Below are 23,130 nucleotides of genomic sequence, written 5' to 3'. Positions count from 1 at the left end.
TTTTTTGTTACTGGGGAGTGAATCCAGGGGTGCTTAACCACTGAGCCACATTCCCAGCCCTTTTATGTATTTTATTTAGAGACAGGGTCTCACTGAGTTACTTAGGGCCTTGTTAAGTTGCTGAGGCTAGCTTTGAACTTGTGATCCTCTTGCCTTAGCCTCCTGAGCCACTGGAATTACAGGCGTGTTCCACCACGCCTGGCCGGAACTTCCTTTTGAAGTGTTTCTATACTTGTCGCCCCATGTAATGAGATGTTTTTTTCCTTTAAACCACTTTAACTTTAGAGTTTGCCTTTTTGCCATAATTGCCACTACATGTTTTCCACCCACAACATAAGACTGAAGCTTTTTCAAGATATAGACTTTCTTCTTTGTCCTCTAGCACAGTATTTTTACATAGTAGGTACTTTGCAAGTGTACTTTTATGTTGAAAATAGCTTTGAAACAGAATGGATGCAAAGAAAATCTTTTAGGTAAACAAAATGTTTATCATCAAGTATGGAAATGAAATTACTTATGAGAGAATTTTTACTGAGGGATCTGTTGGAGTAGGCTTCACTCAGAACAACTTCAAGATTTCAGTGCTTAACAGAACTGCAGTTGACTTGTCATTCATACTACATGTCTGTCATGAGTACATATTGGAACTCTGCTCCTCATAGTCACTCAGGGATCAGGGCAGATGGAAACTAAGTTGGGTGCTGGCTTTTTTAAGTTTTTGTCCCAGTGTGGGACATGTCACTTTCATTCATATTCCATTGGTCAAAGCATGTCACATGGTATTATGGTTTAAATCTGGAATGTCCCCTAAAGGTTCAGGTGTTGAAGGCTTGGTCCCCAGTGCAGCCGTGTTCCTAGGTAGATTTTGGGAGAGTGATTGAATCCTGAGGGCTGCAAACTTATCAGTAGATTCATCCACTGATAGATTCATAAATTTGATGGCATAATTGGGAGATGGTAGAAACTGTAGACGGTAGGGCCTAGTTGGAGGCAATGGGTCACTGGGTGCATGCCCTAGAAGGCTATATCTTGTCCCTGGCCCCTTCCTTGCTCACTCCCTGCTTCCCAGCTGCCATAAGCCAAGCAACTTTCCTCTGCCATGATGTTCTCCCTCACCTCAAGCCCAGAGCAATGGAGCAGGCAACTCTGGACTGAAACTGAGCCAAATAAATCATTCCTCCTTTAAGTTGTTTTTTTCAACTTTTGATGAAAAGCTGACTAACCCACATGACCATACCTAAAAATGGGATAGGCAATTGTAGTCTTAGCATATGCCTGGTAGTCAAAGAGTCAAAAATATTTGGTGAACAGCACTACTGAGTAGCAGATCTTCTGTTGGTATCATGGCCTATTAAAGATTAGTGTTAGAGAGTCAGTTGGGTTACTAGAGACAAGCATATCGGCAGTAGCTGGAAATAGTAGCTCTAACAAGACATGGTATAATTGTGAATTCAGAGTCAAAACTTCATTATAAGCACTTAATAAATGCTTTTAGAACTGGGCTCAGTGATGCATAACTGTAAACACAGTGGCTCAGGAGTCTGAGACAGGAGGATCACAGGTTTGAAGCCATCCTCAGCAACTTAACGCGACTGTAACAAGACCGTGGTTTCAAAAAATAAAAAAAAAAAAAAGTAGGGATGTGACTCAGTGGTTAAGCACCTTTAGGTTCAACCCTGATACCAATAAAATAAAATAATAAATGTTTTTAGGCCAAGTCCAATGATGTAAAGCAATCTATCTCAGTTATAACAGTCATTCATGAACATTACTATCTTAAAGCATTCTTAGTAATGGACACATTCAGAAATGAAAAAGTTAAATTATATTCAAGATAACTAAATTTGAGAAGTTTATAATAATTTGAGGTACATTTTCACAAAATAAAAATGAATCTTAATTTAACCTTATTAGTTTAGTTGGGGCTAACAAACTTGATACTTGGGGAGGAGACTTTACTTTTGACAAAGCATAAAAGCTCAGAGTGCTGGGCTGGGGATGTGGCTCAAGCGGTAGCGCGCTCACCTGGCATGTGTGCGGCCCGGGTTCGATCCTTAGCACCACATACAAAACAAAGATGTTGTGTCCGCCGATAACAAAAAATAAGTAAATAAATATTAAAATTCTATCTCTCTCTTCTCTCACTCTCTCTTAAAAAAAAAAATTAAAAAAAAAAAAGCTCAGAGTGCTTATTTTAGCCCTGACTCAAGAGACAAGAGGATCTGGTTTCAGATTTTGGCTCTGCCATTGAAGAGTTTTCTATTTGTGTATGTGTGTGGTGCTGGGGATTGAACCCAGAGCCTTATGCATATGAAGCAAGCAGTCTCCCAACTGAGCTATATTCCTAGCCCCTGAGTAGTTCCCTTTAAAAAAAAAAATTATTGAACAACTGTCTTATTCTTGATCCTGAGTTTGCTTCTTAGTGAAATGTGCAGGTTAATTATAAGAATTGAATGAGTTCATAAGGTGCTTTGCATAGTACTTGGTTCAAAATGAGCACTCAGGATTATGTGAGCAGCAGCAGAGTTTGAAAAAACTTAGAGAAGTCAGACAAGGAAACCCCAGAGATTGAAGGTTTTTCCCAGATTTTCCAACCTTTTTTTCCTTCTAGGTTAGCATTCTGGACACACTTTTTTTGTTTTGGAGGGTACTGGGAGTTGATTGGTAATTCTTTCTACTGAGCTACATCTCTAGCCCTTTATGTTTTTTTTTTTTTTTTTTAATTTGAGACTGGGTCTGACTAAGTTGCTGAGGCTGGCCTTGAACTTGTGATCCTCCTTTCTCAGCCTCCCAATTTGCTGGAATTAACCCAGCATGTGCCACTGTGCCCAGCCAGACACACCCTTCTTATTTTAACATTTATGTTTTATTTTCATGTATAAATGTTCCTCTGTCCTACTACCTTGAGCACTCTATTCATTTCTCATGTTTATTGAACATTACTTGTTTGTCAGGCTCTGTGTGCTGTAGTATTGTACATAGTAAGGTTATGTCCTTGACCTCAAACAGCCTACAGTCCAGCAGGACCAGAGGAAAGTAAACAAATGGTTACAATGCTGTTGAACCTCAGTATTCAGTATTCATGGAGGATTTACTCCAGGACTCCTGGGAAACCAAAATCCAATAATGTTCAAGTCCATTTTATAAAACAGTATATTTGCATACAACTTGTACACATCTTCCTGTATCCTTTAAATCGTCTCTGGATTACTTGTAGTATCTAATACATTCTAAGTGTTACATAAATGGTTGTTTTTCAGAATTGTTGAAGGATTGATGACAAGAAAAGTCTGTACGTGTTCAGTTTTAGATGAATTTTTTTTCCTAATATTTTCCGTCTGTGGTTGGTTGAACTTATAGATGTGAAACCTAGAGTAGGCAGGGTTGACTACCTCATAACAAGGGCTGTGGTTGAAGGTCCCATGGAATGTCCCGAAAGGGGCCTGATGTCTCTTTGGGATTATAAGTATTTTTCCAGAGAAGTTCGTGCCTAACTTAAGTCTTGAAGGATCGGTTGTCATTAGCTGGGTGGACGTGGGTTTAAAGTCTTTTCACACAGGGAACAATATGAACCAGGGCCTAGAGACACAAGCGGGTGTAGCAACATCCTGAGGCCGCGGTGAGGCAGGGGTGCAGAGTATGTTTGGTGAGTATGTGGGAAATGAGGCACCACAAGCAGACCAGGATCAGAATGAGAAGGGCTTTGTGAGTTCTGGAATTAAGCCTTTATCCAGAAGGTGATTAGGAGCCACTGAAGGATTTGAAGGTATGAAATGACTTTATCAGCTTTGCCAAAGAAGAAGGATCACTTGTGGAGAGGAGGCAGTGATGAATATCCTGTTTCCCGGACATGGGAAGTCCTGAGGTTTGCAACCTTAGTACTCTTGCAACACAAGAGTCATGAAATATTTATGTATGAGGACAGATTAGAATGAAGTGAGACTGGAGGGAAGGATGTATTCAGGCTGGTGCAGTAAGATGAGAGGCATGTCTGTCCTGCCTAGGGATAGACAAGGGTCACCAGACCAGGATTTCAGTCAGCTTCACTAGTTTCTTCTGTATGATCTTGGGAAGGCCCCAGGACTACTTCTGTCTTCTTGGTTTTTAAGTTTGGAAAATGGGGATAAAAATGCTTTTCTTATGAGAATGTTCTGAGGATTGTAGGGAATAGATGTAAAAGGAAAGGCTTTGTGGTGTTCGATACATAAAGGACCTCTTACAATAAAAATAATAGTTTTTGTATTCTTAATGTTTAGTGTATCACCTGGCCCATGATCATTAGCTTTAAATCCCACTACCTAAAGATAAAAACTGTCAATTTTGTGGGGTTTTTTGTTGTTGTTGTTATTTTTTTTTTTTTTTTTTTTTTAAAGAGAGAGAGAGGGAGAATTTTTTAATATTTATTTTTTAGTTTTCGGCAGACACAACATCTTTGTATGTGGTGCTGAGGATCGAACCCGGGCCGCACGCACGCCAGGCGAGTGCGCTACCGCTTGAGCCACATCCCCAGCCCATGATATGAATATCAATTTAAAAAGTGTTTAAGAATAAATTAAAAAAAAAACAGTGTGTAAATGCCAACAGATTATATGTGGCCATTCATCTATTTCCACCCCTCATTTGGAAGTGATGCAAATATGTGTGCACACACTTTCTGGCCACTGATGTTACTGTTATGTGTTCACACCTCGAGGTGCTAAAATATGTATCCTCTCTTTGACCTGTCCTTCTTGACTACTTCCCTGGGAAATTTTACCACCTGCCACCCCCGTGTGTGTGTGTGTGTGTGTGTATGTGTACATGTCTTCTGATAATTTTTTTAAATTTAATTTTTAGTTGTACTTGGACACAATACCTTTATTTTATTTATTTATTCATATATGGTGCTGAGGATCGAACCCAGGGCCTCACATGTGCTAGGCGAGTGCTCTACTGAGCTACAACCCCAGCCCCCTAAAAATTTTTTTTAAAGATGGTATTTGTGGGTTTAATTCAGGTTTGTTCTCTTAGGCTCTTCCCTGTCATCCTGGCTCTACATGAGTTCTTTCTGATATTCTGTTTAAATGCCATCTATTGCCTTGTCATGTCATTATTTTCCCTATGTCCACGCATTCCCTTTTTCCTGATGTCACTTTTTCTCACAAAATATGGAAAGATTGCCATATGTGCAATGTTTATATGCTTTTAATACAACTTAAAAATCCATTGAGCCTGATGCATTGGTGCATGCCTGTAATCCCAGCCACTCAGGAGGTTGAAGCAGGAGGATCACAAGTTTGAGGCCAGCTTGAGAACTTAGCAAGACCCTCCCTCAAAAAATAAAAAAGGGCTGAGGTTGTGGTGCAGTGGTAGAACGCTAGCTTAGCATTTGTGAGGCACTGTGTTTGATCCTCAGCACCATATAAAAATAAATATCTACAATTAAAACTTTTTAAAGTGCTTGTTTAAAAAAATAAGAAGGACTGGGAATGTAGTTTAGTGGTAGAGTGTCCCTTGTTTCTTTCCCCAGTACAGCAAAACAAAACCAATAGCAACAATAACCTCATTGAAACATTTTGTTTGGAGTATATCAAATAAATTATAAAATTCTGTAAATGACTGTTTTTTTCATGTGTTTTTTTTTCTTCTTCTTTCTTTCTTTCTTTCTTTTTTACAGTGCTGGGGATTGAATCCAGGGCCTCATGCATGCTAGGCAAGCACACTACCAATGAGCTACACACTTCTCCAGCCCTCTTTAACTAGTTTTTAAAATAGCAGTGTGTCTCAGACTTTTTGGCCTCAGGATCTCTTTGAAGTTTAAAAATTATTGAGTACCCCTATAGAACTTTCATCTTTATGAGTTTTGTCTATTCGTATTTAGTTTATTAAGTATATTTAATGCATTAGAATTATTTTTCCATTCAAAATTATTAAGATTACACAAGATTACACAAGCATGTATTCCATTGGCTGTGAGAACAGTCATGTCATCACAGGTCATCATGTGCTGTGTATCCTCTAGAAAACTCTACTGGACCCTTAAGAGAGAATGAGAGTGTCAGGCACAGTGGTGCATGCCTGTAATCCCAGCAGCTGGGGAGACTGAGGCAGGAGGATCACAAGTTCAAAGCCAACCTCAGCAACTTAGTGAGGCCTCAGGTAACTTTTGAGATCCTGTCTCAAAATAAAAAATAAGCATCCCTGGGTTCAATGCCCTGTACCAAAAAAAAAAAAAAAAAAAAAAAAAAAAAAAAAAAAAAGGAAGAAAGAAAAAGAAAAGAGGGAGAGAATGAATAGGCAAATAATAACTTAGAATTATTGTGAAAACAGTTTTAACTCATGGATCCCATGAAAGGGTCTTGTGGACCCTGGTGGATACTTGGACTACACTTTGAGAACTGCTGGTATATAGATGCTGTTTTAGAGATTTTATGTGACACTTTTATGTATTTTTAGTAACAAAATAACATAAGAATGGAAACATTTACAAACGTTTTCTATTTTCAAGATGTACTAGCCTTTGCTAGAACATCTCCTTTATCCTGGAAGGGCAGATGTGTGCACTTTTGGGAGATCAAGTAGGTCTCATGCTGCTGGCAGATACTTGCCTTCTCAAGAAGGTCAGCAAATTGGGAACATTGGTATTTCTATAAAAGAAAAATGTACAACCACTCTTTAAGATCTAGAAATCTTATGAACGCTTGGGCTGGATGATAACAGGAGAACTTCTGTGATCCAGGTTTCATGGTTTCTCAGTATCTTGTCAAGTGTAGTAGTGGTCCTATTTGAAGGATGCAACTTTTAGACATTTAATCACATCAAAGTCATTTTGTTCACTTTAGCAAGTGAAGGAGTGTTCTCTGCTGCAAACTTCTGTTCTTCTCACCTTCTGCTCTTCTCACCCACAATTCTGACGCAGGGACTGTGTCAGTGAGGTTAAAGATTAGATAGGTTTATAAGTGGGAGCTCTGGTATTTCTTTCAATACTCTGCTGAATCTCTTTGAGCATCCTTGCAGATATCATGCCTCTTTGGAGGCAGATGGCCAGGGCTACTAAAATGGCCTTATCTGCTCTTGGCACAGTCCTCTCCCATCTGTCTTCTATGTTGCCTTTGAGTAATCTTTCTGAAATACAGATCTCCATTATTTCTTTACTTAATCCCTTATGTGGTTTGTCAGTGGAATAAATTTTAGACTTAGCAAGGCTAAGGCCTTTCCTGCCCTCTGACTGCTCCAGCCTCCCACAGTCAGTTTAGTTTGGGTACCACCCTTCTAAAGCTTTCCTAAACCTCCCAATTAATCTCCACCATCCAATAATGTCTGAACCTCATCTGTCTGTTCCTGCTACTTTACTAGGTGGGTAATAATGACTCTTGCCTGTACTAATAAGATAGCATAGCTTCTAGCATAGTTTCAGCATAAATCCTTTTTGGTAATGGGGCGTAGTCTTTCTATATATGCCCTTACCCCAAAATATGGTTAGATAAACCTTATAGAACTTGCTATATAAGCTTAAGATGTAAAGTCTCAAGAAAGAATAGCAATGAAGGGAAGAACTTTTATCTTACATTTTCTAATGTCTTATTGTTTTACACATGTAAGAATAGAACAAGCCAAGTGCAGTGACACATACCTGTAATCCCAGTGGCTTGGGGACTGAGGCAGGAGGATCACTGGTTCAAAGCCAGCCTCAGCAAAAAGTGAGGTGCTAAGCAACTCACTGAGACCCCAAATAGGGTATGGCTCAGTGGTCGAGTGGCCCCGAGTTCAATCCCCAGCACTGTAAACAAACAAATAAACAAACAATATAATGATATCCATTATTAAATCTTGATATGCATAGTGCTTCAAAAAAATTTTTTTTGAAAGAACATTACATTTTCTGTAAAGGCCTCCTGTATTTTGTGTTTCCCACCCCCATCTTCTCCCTTCTTCACCAGAGGGACCACTAGCTTTGATTTAAAGTTCCTTTATTCCTCCATATATTTTTATGCATTCACTAAGTGTGTTCATACACAGTACAGAGGAGAGACTTGCAAACTGGCCTGCAAATTTTATTGGACACAGCCATGCTCATTCCTTTACATGTTGATGGTTGATGCTTTTGAGCCTCAATTCATTGTCTCCAGTTTTCTGGGCATATTGCCACCTCTCAAACTCACCTTTAACACCAGTCCCCACCCCTTCATCTTATCTGGCCTGTGCAGAAGAAGGCCATCTTCCAATCACTGCAGTGGAAATTTCTAAAGACTAGTTTCATTCAGCATTTTTAATCTTCCACATAGCAGACACCTTTCCAAATAGTGGGGGGAGAATATGTCTGGAACCTTGTCCTCTGTATACCAATAAAGCCAAATCTTAACCACTCCTATTCAGAAAGATTTTTTTTTCCCCATAAAACCAAAGATGAACTCCCACATATGCAAAAAGTGCAAGTGTGGGCTGGGGATGTAGTTCAGTGGTACAGTGCTTTCCTACCACGTGCAAAAACCCTGGGTTCAATTCCTAGTGCTACAGAAGAACAAAATAAGAAAAGTTTTATTCCTTTGGGTTTTACTCCTCTGACCCTTTCAGGCTTTTCTTTAGCTACTTCTAAAAGGAATATCTGACCAATGGAATATCAGCTTTATTCTTCTGTTTCTTATTTTTAATATGAAAACTATTGGGCTGGGATTCTGGCTCAGCGGTAGAGTGCTCGCCTAGCACAGGCAGGACCCGGATTCGATCCTCAGCACCACATAAAAATAAAGACATTGTGTTGTGTCCATCTACACCTAAAAAGTAAATATTTAAAAAAAAAAAAAAGTTAAAAAAAAAGAAAACTGTTAACTAAAGGAATTAGAGTAACATGGGATTGACCAGTAAGAAGTAAAGAAATAGCATATGGAAAAATAGAATCAAATCAAAACTATAGTGAGAGGCCACTTCCTGCTTACTAGAATCAAAAAGACATAACAGAGTGTTGGAGCAGGGGTGGAGAAATTAGAATTCTCGCACATTGCTAGTGGAAATGTGAAATGGAGCAGCTGTTTTGGAAAAGACTGCATTTCCTCAAACAATTAAACAGAGTTACCAATATGACCCAACTCATTCCTAATATCTATACCAATAGTACCATGAGGCATATATCCAAAGAAGTTAAAAAATTATGGCTGAATGAAAGCTTTTACATAAATGTTCACGGCAGCATTATTCATCCAAAAAGTGGAAAAATGCAAATGCCTATCAACTGATGAGCAGATAAATAAAATATGGTCTGTCCATACAATGGAATATTATTTGACAATAAAAGCATTGATGTGAGTGTGCTACATGAGGGGCAAGTTTTTCACTAACGCTCCATTCTGATCCAATGACTGGAATCTGATAGTAATCCTTGCTAGAAGTAAAAAAGGAAAAGAAAAAACATTGATGGAGCTGGTGTTGTTGTTTAGTAGTGGAGTGCTTATCTTAGCATGTGTGAGATATTGGGTTCGATCCTCAGCACCACATAAAAATAAATGAACAATAAAAGCATTGTGTCCATCTACAACCAAAAAAAAAAGCATTGAAGTACTCATACGTGCTACAACATGGCATGAACCTCAGAAATAGTAAGTGTGCTAATTGAAAGGAAAAAAAAGCCAATAATAAAATCAATAAAAAAAGAAAAAAAGCCAGTTGTAAATCTCTCTCTCTCTCTCTCTCACACACACACACTTTCTTTCTTTCTTTTCTTTTTTTTTTTTTTTTTAAAGCACTGGGGATTTAACCCAGGGGTGTTTTACCACTGAGCTACATCCTCAGCTTTTTTCAATTTTTTTCATTTTTTGACAAGGTCTCATTAAGTTGTTGACATTGACCTTGAACTTGTGATCCTCCTGCCTCAGACTCCTTAGTTGCTCGGGTTACAGGCGTGCACTACTGCACCCGCTACAAATGACCATATACTGTGTAATTTCATTTATATAAAGTATCCAAAATAAGCCAGTCTGTAGAGACTGAAAATAGATTTGGGTTTGGAGAACAGGAGATTTGGCAAGATGGTAATAACTGAGGGATGTGTAATATCTTTTCTGGATCACTGAAAACATTCTAAAATTGATTGTGGTGACATTTGTACAACTGTGAATATTCTAATAGCCATCAAATTGTATGTTGTGAATTGTGTGGCACATAGGATATCTCAAGTAAAGTTGTTAAAAAGAAATAAAGAGAACTCAAAAAAAAAAAAAAAGAAAAGAAAAAATAGAAATAGCAGATAAAAGAGGCAGGCACCACCCCAGGGCTGAGACAGAGCGACAGATGAAGAGCCCCTTCCTCTACTGCCTGCCCCTCACTTCCACCCTGCCCCAGCCAAGATCCCTGGTGCTGTGGGAAGATAGAGAAGTGATTGATGGTGCCTGGCAGAACTTGCTGGAAATCTGCCTTCTGGGGTGCTAGAGATCACCAGAGCCGTTCTCCTATAAAACCTGCCAGAGAAGAGGTGCTCAGGAAGACTGCTGACTGCTGGACACCAGAAAAGCTATGGGGGCCGCAGCAGAGCACACTGGACCCTGGAAACCATCCCTTTCCCTCCTGAGTGTCTTTCTGCCTGCCCTCTCCTAGCAAAGTCTGACATTAGGCCAGCTGGCAAAAGAAAATCTTTTAAAGGATTCATTTTTGCAGGGTAGGCAAGAAGGGGTGCATTTGGATCTGAAAGGCAATAAATCAATAACTGGCACAGTGGGTAATGATGACTCTAATATACCCTTAGCTTTTTAATTCCCTTTGGGATCTTCAGGTTATTCTTGCACCTTTGCTGTTGTGATTTCAGAGAAGCAAGGAAACTTATCTTTGGGCTAATTTGCCCTAAGCCCAGCTCTCTAATTATCCATTTTTGCATCTTTTCCTATTTCATTTGTTTGACTTTCTCTTTTAGATACCAGTTATGCTTATGCTTTATCTCTGTGACTTCCATTGGTTTTATTCTGTTCTGGAAATCCTTTTAAATTTTTCTTTTTTATTTTACCCTGCTCATTTTTTTTTTTTTTTAAATCAGTCATGGCCTTCAAGATTCTTATTGAATTTTTGTCAGTGTTCACTTTGTTCTATTCCTTTAAGACTTTCATTGCTTGGGTGCTAAATTTTACTTTATTTTAACATTGATGTTGTTTTACTGTTTTTCCTTGGAAATCTTCCTTAGTTCTTTCCCCTGGTTCTTGTTTTAAAACAAAGCCATTTGTGGTGTGGGACTGGGACTAGGAGAATCTTTGTCAAGGATTTTGTTTTTTATGTTTGTTTATTTATTTATTTTTCTTGAAGTGCTGGGGATCAAACCCAGGGCCTTAGCCTGTCAGGCCAGGACTCTGCTACTGAATTACACCCTAATCCCGGTTAATAATCTGTATGTGTTCTCTGGTAAACATTGGTGTGTGTGATCTTCCCTGCTTCCTCTCCCCTACCCTTCTTTTACTTTTTTTCTACTTTTATTGCAACTCCCCACCCCAGGGATTGAACCCAGGGGCATTTTACCACTGAGCTACATCCCCAACCTTTTCAATTTTTTATTTTGGTAGGGTCTTGCTAAATTCCTGAGACTGGCCTCAAACTTGGGATCATCCTGTCTCAGCCTCTGAAGCTGCAGGGATTACAGGAGTGTGCCACCACACTTGACTTATTATTTTGTTATAACCTTTTTTTTTTTTTTTTTTTTTGGTATTGGAGATTGAACCCAGGGCATTACACATAGTGCTAGGCAAGTCCTGTCCCAGTGAGCCACATGCCTGGCCTGGCATACCTTTTATTGTTGTCGTAGTGGTTCTGGGGATTGAACCTAGGGCCTCATGCATGCTAAACATGTCCTGCCTCACTGACTTATACCCTGAGCACTGTCATGGAGAAAGGCAATATAGTATATGACTGAAGCCAGATCATCTGAATTTGAATCCTGGCTCTGCCACTTGCTAACACTATGATCTTGGACAAGGTATTTTAACTTCTTTTTGTCTGTTTCTTCACTATGAAGTGGGAATGATAATTTGTAAGATTGACAAGAAGGCTTAATGAGTTGAATCACATAAAACTTTTTAGAACTATGGACAATCTATAGTAAGTGCTATGTGAATATTAGCAATATTAATTTTTTATTCTTCACATTGACCTGTAATTAGAAGTGCACAATCCTTCTGAGTCAGATAATCTCATAGAGTTCATGTTAATTAACTGCTTAAGTCTGCTTGGTCATGCATAAAGTCTGATGAGTAAGGGTGCATTCAGCAAAAACATTTTTGAAAAATTGATAAGCTTTTCAGTAACTGGTTTGGGAAGCTGGATAATAAGTAGTGTGCAATAATTTCTAATTAGTTTTCCTCAAAAATATTCACAGGAGACATTCTCTGGAAATACTTTGTGGATTTGGCTTTTCTTTTTTTGGTAGTGCAGGAGATCAAACCCTGGGCCTCCCACATGTTCAGTGCATGCGCTGCCACTGAGCTATACTACCAGCCTCCTTTGTGGTTTTTTTGCTCTGCATGATTTTATCATAATTGAGTTTATATCAATTATAGCTGACATTTGAAGATCAGCAAAACTCTGGTATTTCAGGCCAACCTAAAAATTGTTTCTAGGTATAGTTGAAAACAACCATATTGTAGGATGTTTTAGGAATGGCAAGAGTTTGGGTGCATGTTGTTTCAGTGAGTCAGATTTTTATACAGTTTTCTTTTTGTGACTATTTAAGATAATCTAGCTTTCAGTAGCTTATGTGCCTTTTTAAAAGTGTACTATAATTCATTGAATCATCAGTTAGTGACCAGAGAGTTTTTGAGGAGCTTCCATGGGCACAGTGGTGAACAAAACAGACATGTTCCCTGCCTGGATGAGCCACAATATAAATGTTAAACTATCATAAATACTTACCAAATTATAAGTGTGGGACAGAGATGTAGAGGTGCTGTGGGAGTAACTGACAGGAAGCCCTAACATAGCATGGAGACATGTTTTGTTATGAAATGAATTAAGCTTTAAACTGAGAAAGGTGAGTAGAAGCTGGGCAGAGGAAGTAGGCTTGTCAAGGGGGTTTCAGCCTGACCTTGGGAGAGCATGATAAGCTGGAACTAGAGAAAGAAGATCCTTGTTCCAAACAGGTGAGGGGAAGGTTTTGATAGCACCTTTGAAGGTGTTGTTTTTGGTTGAGAGAGTAAAAACTGGAGAAACAGGTTGATTGGGGGTGGGGGTGGTCAGAGACACCTATGTAACACCTGGATGATCCATTAGAGTGGAAAGTTAATAAATGGACGTGGGTCTCGGTGGGATCTCTAGGCTGAACATTTGGAGTTTGGGATAGTCAACATGATGATAAATCAAGTCAGGGAGGTGGATGATATTACCTTCAAAATATCTGCCATGGGCTGGTGTTGTAGCTCAGTAGTAGGGCACTTGCCTAGTGTGTGAGAGGTACTGGGTCTGCTCATCTGCACCATATAAAAATAATAAATAAAGAAAGTAAAGGTATCCTTCTGCAACCAAAAAATTTTTAAAAAAAGATATCTGCATAATCAGAATGTAAGAAAATCTAAGACAGTGCCTGAATGTCTCTACATTTTAAATTGCTGTGTATTTCATGTATGCACAAATTCTAACTTTAGTATTTATTAATTTTTGGAATGTGAGCAATTATATTGTGTCTAGAATTGGGGCATGTAATTAGAAATATATAATTTAATCTTTAAATAAACAGTGTCATTAGTAGGAGGCACTATGTATTAAGTACTGGCTATTCATAGATCTAAGTTCTGGTTCTGCTTTTAAGTTGTATTCTTATTCTTTGCAGAGGCAGAGATGATGACATTTTTTTCTAAATGCCATGGTAGAGGTTAACCTGGAATGCTTAGGAGCACAAACATCATGGTATAGGGCTGTGATATGAGCTTCCTGGGGGATACTCAGACTTGAATATTGTCCTGAAAGTGATCAGGTCATGGTGAGCTGAGGAGTGAAGGAGAAGACAGAAGTCAGTCTCCCTTTTCTAGGGCAGGGTCTGAATTTTCTCATTTTGGTATCTTTGATGCTTTGTCAGTGCCTGTCACTTGGTGTTAGTTACATTAGCTTTGGACAGGGAATCTTTCCTTCTCTGAGACGAAATGCACACACGAGGAGATGAGTCCAGATTGTCAGACTCCATCTGCATTCTCAAGGGTTTTTGCCATGAGCATCTGCAGCCCTTTGCCTGTGTGCCTTCTTCTGACAGTGCAAGGAGGCCAAGTGCATTCCTGTGGCCAGAATGCTCTGCCTTCATCTACCATTACTGTTTTTATTTATTCTTTTTTTTTTTTTTTGTACTGGGGATTGAACCCAGGGGCACTTAACTACTGAGCCACATCCCCAGCCCTTGTTATTTTTTATTTTGAGACAGGTCTTGCTAAGTTTGCTGAGGCCAGTTTTGAACTCTCAAACCTTCTATATCAGCCTCCTGAGTTGCTAGGATTATAGGTGTGTGCCATTGTGCCTGGCTGTTCTAGTCTTTTTCTGGCTTCATGGTTGTGTATATGATACTTGGTTCATTTTGTCATTCAATATTAGATTATAGCATTTCTCCTTATTATTAAAATTTTTCATAAACAACATTTTAAGTGGCTGCATAAACTCACTTGGATGCTAAATAAGCATAAATAACACTTAAGTTAAAATTTTTTTTTTAACTTTTCATTTTGAGATAATTTCAGGCTTAAAAAAGAGTTGTAGAAATAGTGTAAGGAATTCCCATATATCCCTTGGCTAGTCTCTTTTCTTTTGTGAAATTAGTGTTTTCCGAGTAGGTACTTAAAAATTATATGCCCTTTTTCATAAAACGTTTACCCATTATTTTTAGCATCCTTTTTTTTTAAAGAAAGAGATTTTTTTTTTTTTTTTTGTAGATGGACACAAGAATTAATCTTTTGTGTCCTTTATTTTTATGTGGTGCTGAGAATTGAACCTGTGTCCCGCCCGCGCTAGGCGAGCGCTCTACCGCTGAGCCACAATCCCAGCCCCAATTTTTAGCATCCTTTGATGTTTCTTAGCTGAAAGGGTTAGGGATTAGGGATGTGGCTTAGTGGTAGATCCCTGGTACAAAAACAAACAACCAACTCCTGTCCCTAAAACAAACAAAACCCAACGTCTAGGGTCTAGGGTCGAGGATGTAGCTCAGTGGTAGGGTGCTTGGTTAGCATGCCAAGGTCTGGATTCAATTCCTAGTACCACACATCCACACACACACACATCTAGATGGATGTACCTACTGCTCTTGTAATATGACTGTTTTTAGGTGTGTTAAATGGATAAGTTAGGGGATATATGTGGGTGAACCCACAAATGTACTCACACAGTACCTGTGTCTATATTTATTTTTATATTTTTGGAAACCATCACTTCACACTGATTACAATGCTAGTGAAAATCAAAAGATTAATTCTTGTTTTTCCCTTTCCATATTTGTAACTTCCATCTCCATTATTGAGAAATCTTCCTGCCATTAGTGTCAATGTATTTACTTATGTGGTCAATCCCAAATTGCCTGTTGACTCTCTCCTTGACCCTCACACAAACTTATGCCCTTTCCTGCCCCTTTACCCCAAGCATGTGTACCCACTTCACTCAGTTCCTAATGTCTTATGGTTTTTACATTAAATTATCCAGAAAGGAAGGCTGGATGATATTCTTTTAATGGCTGTATGATATTCCATTTTGTGGATATATCATTGTTTATTCAACTCTTGATGAAGGACATTTGAAGGACTTTCAGCCTATTAAGTTTCAAATAGGGCTGCAGTGAATGGCTGTGTGCATAAGACTTTTTGTATTTTTGTCAATGTATCTTTGGGATAATTAAAAAAAATTTTTTTTAATTAGTTGTTGATGAATCTTTATTTATTTATATGTGGTGCTGATAATTGAACCCAGAGCCTCACACATGCTAAGCAAACGTTCTACCACTGAGCCGCAACCCCAGCCCTGGGATAATTTTTTAGCCAGGAGATTTATTGGCTTAAAGAGTATGATTTTAAGCATGTGTGATTTTGTTAGTTATTACCAAATCCTTCCCACCACATCAGTGTATACGAATGCCTGTCTCCCCACTCCCCGCAGTCCCACCCCTGGAGTATATTGTCAAACTTTTGTCCTAGCAGTGAATTTGAAATTACGTTTCTTTGGGGATCATGGGATGTTCTGTGTGTGTGTGTGTGTGTGTGTGTGTGTGTGTGTGTGTGGTGCTGGGGGTTGAACCCAGGGCCTTGTGCATAGCTCCACCAACTGAGCTGCCCTCCCAGCCCACATGGGATGTTCTTGTCCTGGCGGTCTTAGCTTCTTCTAAGCTCCTGTTTGCTCCTTTGTATGTCATCTGCTTTTGGAAATCTGTTTCTTCTGGGTGTTTTTTCTGCTGTCTTCATTTGAAGCTCATTTGTCTTAATGGAAAAGACTGAAATAAAATAGGTGATTGGTTCAGGCTTCTCACTGTCACAGTTGTTGAATGAGTGGATGAGTCTGTTGACTCACTGTCACGTGTCTCCATGCCCTTGGGTTGTGGTCATTGCCTGGCTGTGCCATTTCAGACATCACATCTGCATTTAGGACAGAAATTATATGGCACTAGCCACATCAGTTCCCTTTTAAAAAGAAAGGAAAGCTTTCCAACAACCACTTGGGTTTTGTAGGCAGCTCGTTATACCTTAAATTTTTAGTTGCTTAGGAGAGTGTTAGACAAGATACAGACCTTTCTGCTGTTGGAAATGCAAGTCTCTGGTTTCTATCTCATTTTGAAAACTTTGTACATTTACCTTTATAAATATAAAATTAAAAATAAACATATGCATAGATTGTAACGAAACACCCTGTCCAGACCCATTTTCCAGAGGTAATTATTGTCAGTATTTTGGTGCATATTCTTTTAGGTATATACTTAATACTTAATTTTTTTTTTTTTTTAACTGGGGGTAAAACCCAGGGGCTCTCAGCTGCCGAGCAACATCCTCAGCTCTTTTTATTTTGAGACAAAGCCTTGCTGAGTTGCTGAGAGTCTTGATAAATTGCTGAGGCTAACCTGGAACTTAAGATCCTCCTGCCTCATCCTCCCCAGCCTCTGGGATTATAAACATGGGCCACTGCTCATGTTTATATACTTAATGTCGTTGTTGTCCTGTTTGTTGCTAGTGTGAGGCCACATATGTTTATACTGTTCCACAACTAGATTGCTTTTCCACTCAGCAGTATGTTCTAGTCTTTTTCCCATATAGATATGTGTAGATGTGCCCATTCTTTCTGACTGATACCTCGCATTCTTCATTTCTTCTGCTGTTCCAGATCCATTTTCACCTTCTTCCCTCTCTGAACTGGTGATGGACCTCTGAACTGAATCATCTGGGTTTCTTTGTCCTATGGTTTCCATTTAGGATACAAGGCACCAACAGAAGACAAAGGAGTGTGGTAGGAGAGGTTGGGGCACACCACCCTAACTCTACTGCCTCTTGCACCTTGCTGAAGTGCTACACAGCCTGCTCCTCTGTGTCCACTGCCCCCACCGGGTGGCCTCTCTTCCCACCCAGCTCTTGCTGAGCTATCATCCTCCTTTGAGGCAGAAGGGCATATCTAGCTTCCTGCCCTTGCTGGTCTCTGGATCCGTTCTCACTCCTTGTTGGTTCCTTTAAACCCTCCTCACACAGCTCTCAAACATCCTGTCTTGAAACCTCCTTCAGCTTATTCTTTTGCGTGTTCTGTTTCCATCAACTTCCCACGGGTACCATACCACGGTGGAGACGTTTGAGCTGTTTCTGTTATTTGCTGGTATAATCAGCATTGCTAGTGCACGTTCCTGTACACACCCTTAATGCTTTTTGTTGCAGTGTTCCTTGAGGGAAAAGTCAGAAATAGCAGTGCTGTGTCAAGGTATATGAATGCTGTAAATTTCAATAGATATTTCTAAATTGCTCCCCAGAGTCCACCAAATTCACATTTCCACCCTAAGTTCTTTGATTTTAAAAAATTATGGAGGTAATACTTGTGAATTATAACAAATTTAGTTCAGGAATGTATAAAGGGAAAAGGAAAGTCCTCCCAGTGATACGCTTCTCATATTCCCATCCCATTCCCTACAGGTAACTGTGCTAATAACATTTAGCTATGTATCCTATTGGGCCTTTGCTCCCTCTTTTTATACTTACATATTTATTATAGAATAAATTCATATGTATGTACATGTAAACATTCATATATGTAGATATATGTATATCTCTAGCTGAGAGAACTCATTTCTAGAATCTTCTATTCCATTATCTTTGTTTTTTTTCCTGTGCCAATACCTGTCTTGTCTTAATTATTTCAACCTTGAGTTGGTTTTGATATCTGGGAAGGCAAATTCTTATCTGTGATATTGTAAAATATACATTTGGTCTTTATCCGCATTTTTCTGGCATACAACTCCTAAACTCTGTGGAATCTCCACAGTGACCTCTATTTGTATGCTAATGAGTTGGCTCATGGCTGGCAGACCCTACCTGACTGCCACATGTTGGGCTGGAGGTTTGGGACTTAACAGCCCTGCTTCCCACTCTTTCCTAAGGTTAAGTTGGTCATTGTGGCCAGTGGTGAAATCAGTCACCTCTGTAATGAGGCCTCCATAAAACCCGAGAGGACAGAGTTTGGAGAGCTTCCAGATGGCTTGACAGATGAAGGATCCTGGGGTGGCATACCCAAAGAAGTCCCAGAAGATCTTGGTCCCGGGGCTGGGGATGTGGCTCAAGCATGCTCGCCTGGCATGCCTGAGGCCCGGAGTTCGATCCTCAGCACCACATTCAAACAAAGATGTTGTGTCCACTGAAAACTAAAATAAATAAATAACTCTCTCTCTCTCTCTCTCTCTCTCTCTCTCTCTCTCTCTCAAAATAAATAAATAAAAGGCACTTATTTGATTCATTAAAAAAAAAGATCTTGGTCCCTTCTCCCATACCTCACCCTCTGTATTTCTTCATCTGTATCCTTCGTAATATCATTTATCATAAATTGGTGTTCCCCTGAATTTGTGAGCCACTTTAGCTAATTAATTGAACCTAAGGAAGGGGTTGGAGAAACTCAGGTTTGTAGCCAGTGGGTCAGAAGAACGGGTAAAACAACTTGGGGTGTATGGTTGGTTTCTGAAGTGGTGAGAGACAGTTTTAGGGGACTGAGCTTTCAACCTCTGGGATCTTTCAAATAGTACAGTGTGGGAGTGTGAATTGGTGGACTCTGGGGAGCAGTTTTAGCAATAGCTATTGAAATTTACAGAATTCATATACCTTGACACAGCACTTCTATTTCTGGTATCATCTCCAGGTAGACAGTGTCAGAAAAAAATGGAATTGGAAGATGTCCTCTGCTGCAGTTTTGCTTACTTGGCCAGAGGAGGACCCCCCACCCACACCCCACCCACACCTGGTGTTAGAAACATGTTGCAAAAATGAGTTTGGCTTTTCTCTCCCTATATTATGTTCAGCTCATTTTCATTTAAAATTTTCTTGGCTCGTCTTGGGTATGAACTCTTTAGATAATCTTTAGATCTAAGGGTAAAAACAATCATGGATTTTGATTGGAATTAAACTTATAGAGAACTTAAACATTTCAGGAGAACTGATGTATTTCCAATATTGAATATTCTCACTTAAGAACTTGTTATGTCTCTTACTCAGAGAATACTTCTGTATTCTTTGGTGAAAATTCTTGCCCATTTCTTCTCGGGTTTATTTTTAAGTATTTTACATATTCATTTCCATCACTTTATATTTCACTTTATATTTCCTAATTAGATATTACTAGTGTAATTTTTTTTTTTTTTTTTGGTCGTTATTGAGGACTGAACCCAGGGGTGCTCTATCACGGAGCTACACCCCAGCCCACCTTTTGTAATAGGGTCCTGCTAAGTTGCTGAGGCTGCCTTGAACCTTGTGAACCTCCTGCCTCAACCTCGTGCACCTGGCTGCTGGGATTACACTCGTGCACCTGGCTGCTGGTGTAATTTTTAAAGAAGGTGTTGATTTTTGTAAGTTAACCTTATAATTGCCTACTTTAGTGATCCTATTCTTAATGAGTTTTCAGTTTATTTTCTTGGCTTTTTTCAAAGTGCCCTATTACATAGTATGCAGATTTTCACTTTTTATTCTGAGTATGTATCTTTCTCATGTTATTTGTGGCTGGAGTATCTGTTTGTAGGTGGAGGGTCTGATCAAGGAAGTCTTCTTGGCCCATGTTGCATGCAAGGTGAGTATCAAAGGATGTAGAGCAGGCTTGGTAGCAGGGTGGGTAGAGACTGGATTCCAGACAGACCTCTAGGACAGAAACAACAGGTAGGGCTTAGTGAAACAGAAAGAATGACTAGTTCATGGGCACAGGTGAAGTTGTGGAGCTGTGGATAGATTGGGGAGTAAGTCAGGGATCGGTCAGAAACTGCTTGGCTTTACTAAGCAGTTCCTTTCAGATGAATTGAATGGCCCCCTAAAGATGTTCACACTCTCATCTCTGGTACCTGTAGTAGTATCAGCTGACATGGCTAAAGGTATTTTCCAGATGTTATGAAGGTTATGGCTCTTTAAGAAAATGTTCTCAGTGTTTCAGGTGGACCCAGTATAATCACAGGAGATTGGAAGCAGAAGTAAGATGCTGTAGAAGGGAAAACTGGAGAGATTTAGAGTGTGGGACTTAGCCCACCTCGGCTGAAGTGGGACCACATGGAAAGTTGGAGGAGACAATAAGAGCAGAGATTGGCTCCTGTCTGTTGACTAGTAGGAAACTGGCCCAACAGCCAGCTGCACGGACTCTACTTAACCAGTAGCTGGGCGAGTACAGAAGTAGATTTTGCCTCATATGTGCATACCCATGTTTATGGCAGCACAGTTCACAGTAGCCAAACTATAGAACCAGCCTCCGGATCTATCCGCTGATGAATGGGTAAAGAATATGTGGTATGTATGTACAATGGAGTTTTATTTAAAACAAAATTTTCATTTGCAAGAAAATAGATGGAAGTTGAGGCCATTTTTTAAGTGAAATAAGCCAAATTCAGAAGGTCAAGGGTTGTGTGTTTTCTCTCATGTGGGAAGTAGAAAGGAAAAAGAAAGATGTGGGAGGTGTCTCATGAATTTCCAAGGGAGAACAGTAGAGTCAAGTAAAGGGATCAAAAGTAGTGGGAGGGGGAGGAGGAGAGAAAGAAAAGGGAAAATACTGTGGAATAATGATACTGGTTAAATTATATTGTTATATTGTGTTTATGTATGAATATATAACAACAAACCCATTGTGTATCACTATAATGCACCCGTAAAAAAAAAAATGGGGAAAAAAGTAAATTCTGTTTTAGAAAAGAAAGCAGCCCCTCTGGTACGATTTTAGACTTGTGGGATTCTAAACAAAGGACCCTGCTGAGCCTGGACTATGTTTCTTCCTTTTTTTGGTGTGTGAGGGGGTGCCACATCCTTAGCCCTTCTTTATATTTTATTTAGAGATAGGGTCTCACTGAGTTGCTTAGCATCTCACTGTTGCTGAGGCTGGCTTTGAACTTGGGATCCACCTGCCTTAGCTTCCCAAGCTGCTGGGATTACAGGCGTGTACCACTGGCTTGAGCCTGGACTTTGACCTTCAGAACTCTGAGATAATAAATTTGTGTTGTTTTAAACTGTTTAGTTTGCAGTACCTTGTTTCAGCAGTGGTAGATAATACAAAGGGGTTTGGGCAGGGAAGTAACCAACCCTTTTGTTTTGTTATTAAAGACAACTGTGTGTGCTGGGTATAAAATGGATCTGGAGAGTGTAGGTTTCAAGGCAAGGGAGCGGTGGTGGGAGCACAGTGGTGGCATGAACTAGGGTGGTGATAGTGGGAAGGGCGTATGATTTGAGATGTATTTGGGAAATTAGAATTGCAGAATGTGGTCATTGATTGGTGCTGGGGGTGGATGAGGGAGAGGTGGTGGGAGCACAGTGGTGGCATGAACTAGGGTGGTGATAGTGGGAAGGGCGTATGATTTGAGATGTATTTGGGAAATTAGAATTGCAGAATGTGGTCATTGATTGGTGCTGGGGGTGGATGAGGGTGCACGGATGACTGCTGATTTCTGGCCTGGGTGCTGAGGGGTTCTGAGGCTGTTGCTTGAGATGGAGATGAGCATGTTGGGAGATGCCATGTTATGAATGCTGAGGTTATTCTTCATTTGGAAATTCTCTTTACAGGTTCTTTATCTTAAGGGAGAGCATAATCAGTATGATGACTGCTTTATCTCTTAAGACCTAATTTTTGTTTTTGTTTTTATTTTATTATTATGTTTTAGGTCATGTAGGAAATTGTAAATCATGCGAAGATGGGACTCTTGGTATTTGTGCGCAATCTGCTGCTAGCCCTCTGCCTCTTTCTGGTCCTGGGATTTTTGTACTATTCTGCATGGAAGCTACACTTACTCCAATGGGAAGACTCTAGTAAGTATAGTCACTCTGACCCCCTGGGAAAAGCCTGGAGCTGGTCAATTTATGGCTTGTCACATGGCTGCAGTGCTCTCATATTCTTCAGAGATGGGCAGTGAGTGTAAACTGAACATTTCTGGGACTTAGGCTTAGAGATTACCTACTGTTTTAGCTGCTGTAAGCTGAGAACTTTATTTCTTTATTTTTTTAAACTGCATGCCATGGCCAGCCTCAGTTCCTCTTATGAACCCAGTGAGAATGTTCTGTTCTTCAATTAAAAATCTACACTATGTCCATACTTCTACTTCTGAATGCTTTTGTTCTTTTTAATTACTATGGTGTGTTACTTCTCTTATTCCCTATTTATTGCCTTAGGGTTTGGTATTGAAGTAGGTTTTCTTTTGCCCTCAAAACATTCATCTTTACTTTTCCTTGAATTTTCAATTTAATGTTGTCCTTGTTTCATTTTCCCTAAAGAAGCTCTGCCTCTTTACTCTTTTTAGTCCTTTGGTATTGAACTTGCACTTCCTGGAATATTGGCTTCTTTTCCTTACTTAGTAACTCCTCTCCCTTTCTTCTATTTGTGAATTTGGTCTCATGTATTAAGCAGTGTTTTCCACATATCCCAGTGCCCTCTTATTTGGTTTCTGTTCACCCTCTGTGTTCCCACTCATGTCACTCAGTGTCACTTTGTTACAACTTGCAATTGAAGGGCTCATGCTTAATCTTTGCACATTCT

General features: G+C 39.6%; 1 protein-coding gene across 4 annotated transcripts in view; it reads left to right on the top strand.

The window, feature by feature from the left end:
- The window catches only part of St3gal3 (ST3 beta-galactoside alpha-2,3-sialyltransferase 3), a 194,013-nt gene that overhangs the window by 2,598 nt on the left and 168,285 nt on the right, over nt 1-23,130 (top strand). For all 4 annotated transcript variants that reach the window (XM_076860600.1, XM_076860599.1, XM_076860598.1 and 1 more), the window contains exon 2: nt 22,262-22,406. In XM_076860600.1, the coding sequence (XP_076716715.1) occupies nt 22,292-22,406 (115 nt within the window). In that variant the 5' untranslated portion in view covers nt 22,262-22,291. The remainder of the gene's footprint in view (nt 1-22,261; nt 22,407-23,130) is intronic.

The sequence above is a fragment of the Callospermophilus lateralis genome, chromosome 7 (assembly GCF_048772815.1).
Source record: "Callospermophilus lateralis isolate mCalLat2 chromosome 7, mCalLat2.hap1, whole genome shotgun sequence".
NCBI classification, from domain to species: domain Eukaryota; kingdom Metazoa; phylum Chordata; class Mammalia; order Rodentia; family Sciuridae; genus Callospermophilus; species Callospermophilus lateralis.
This window is presented reverse-complemented; position numbering and strand designations above follow the sequence as displayed.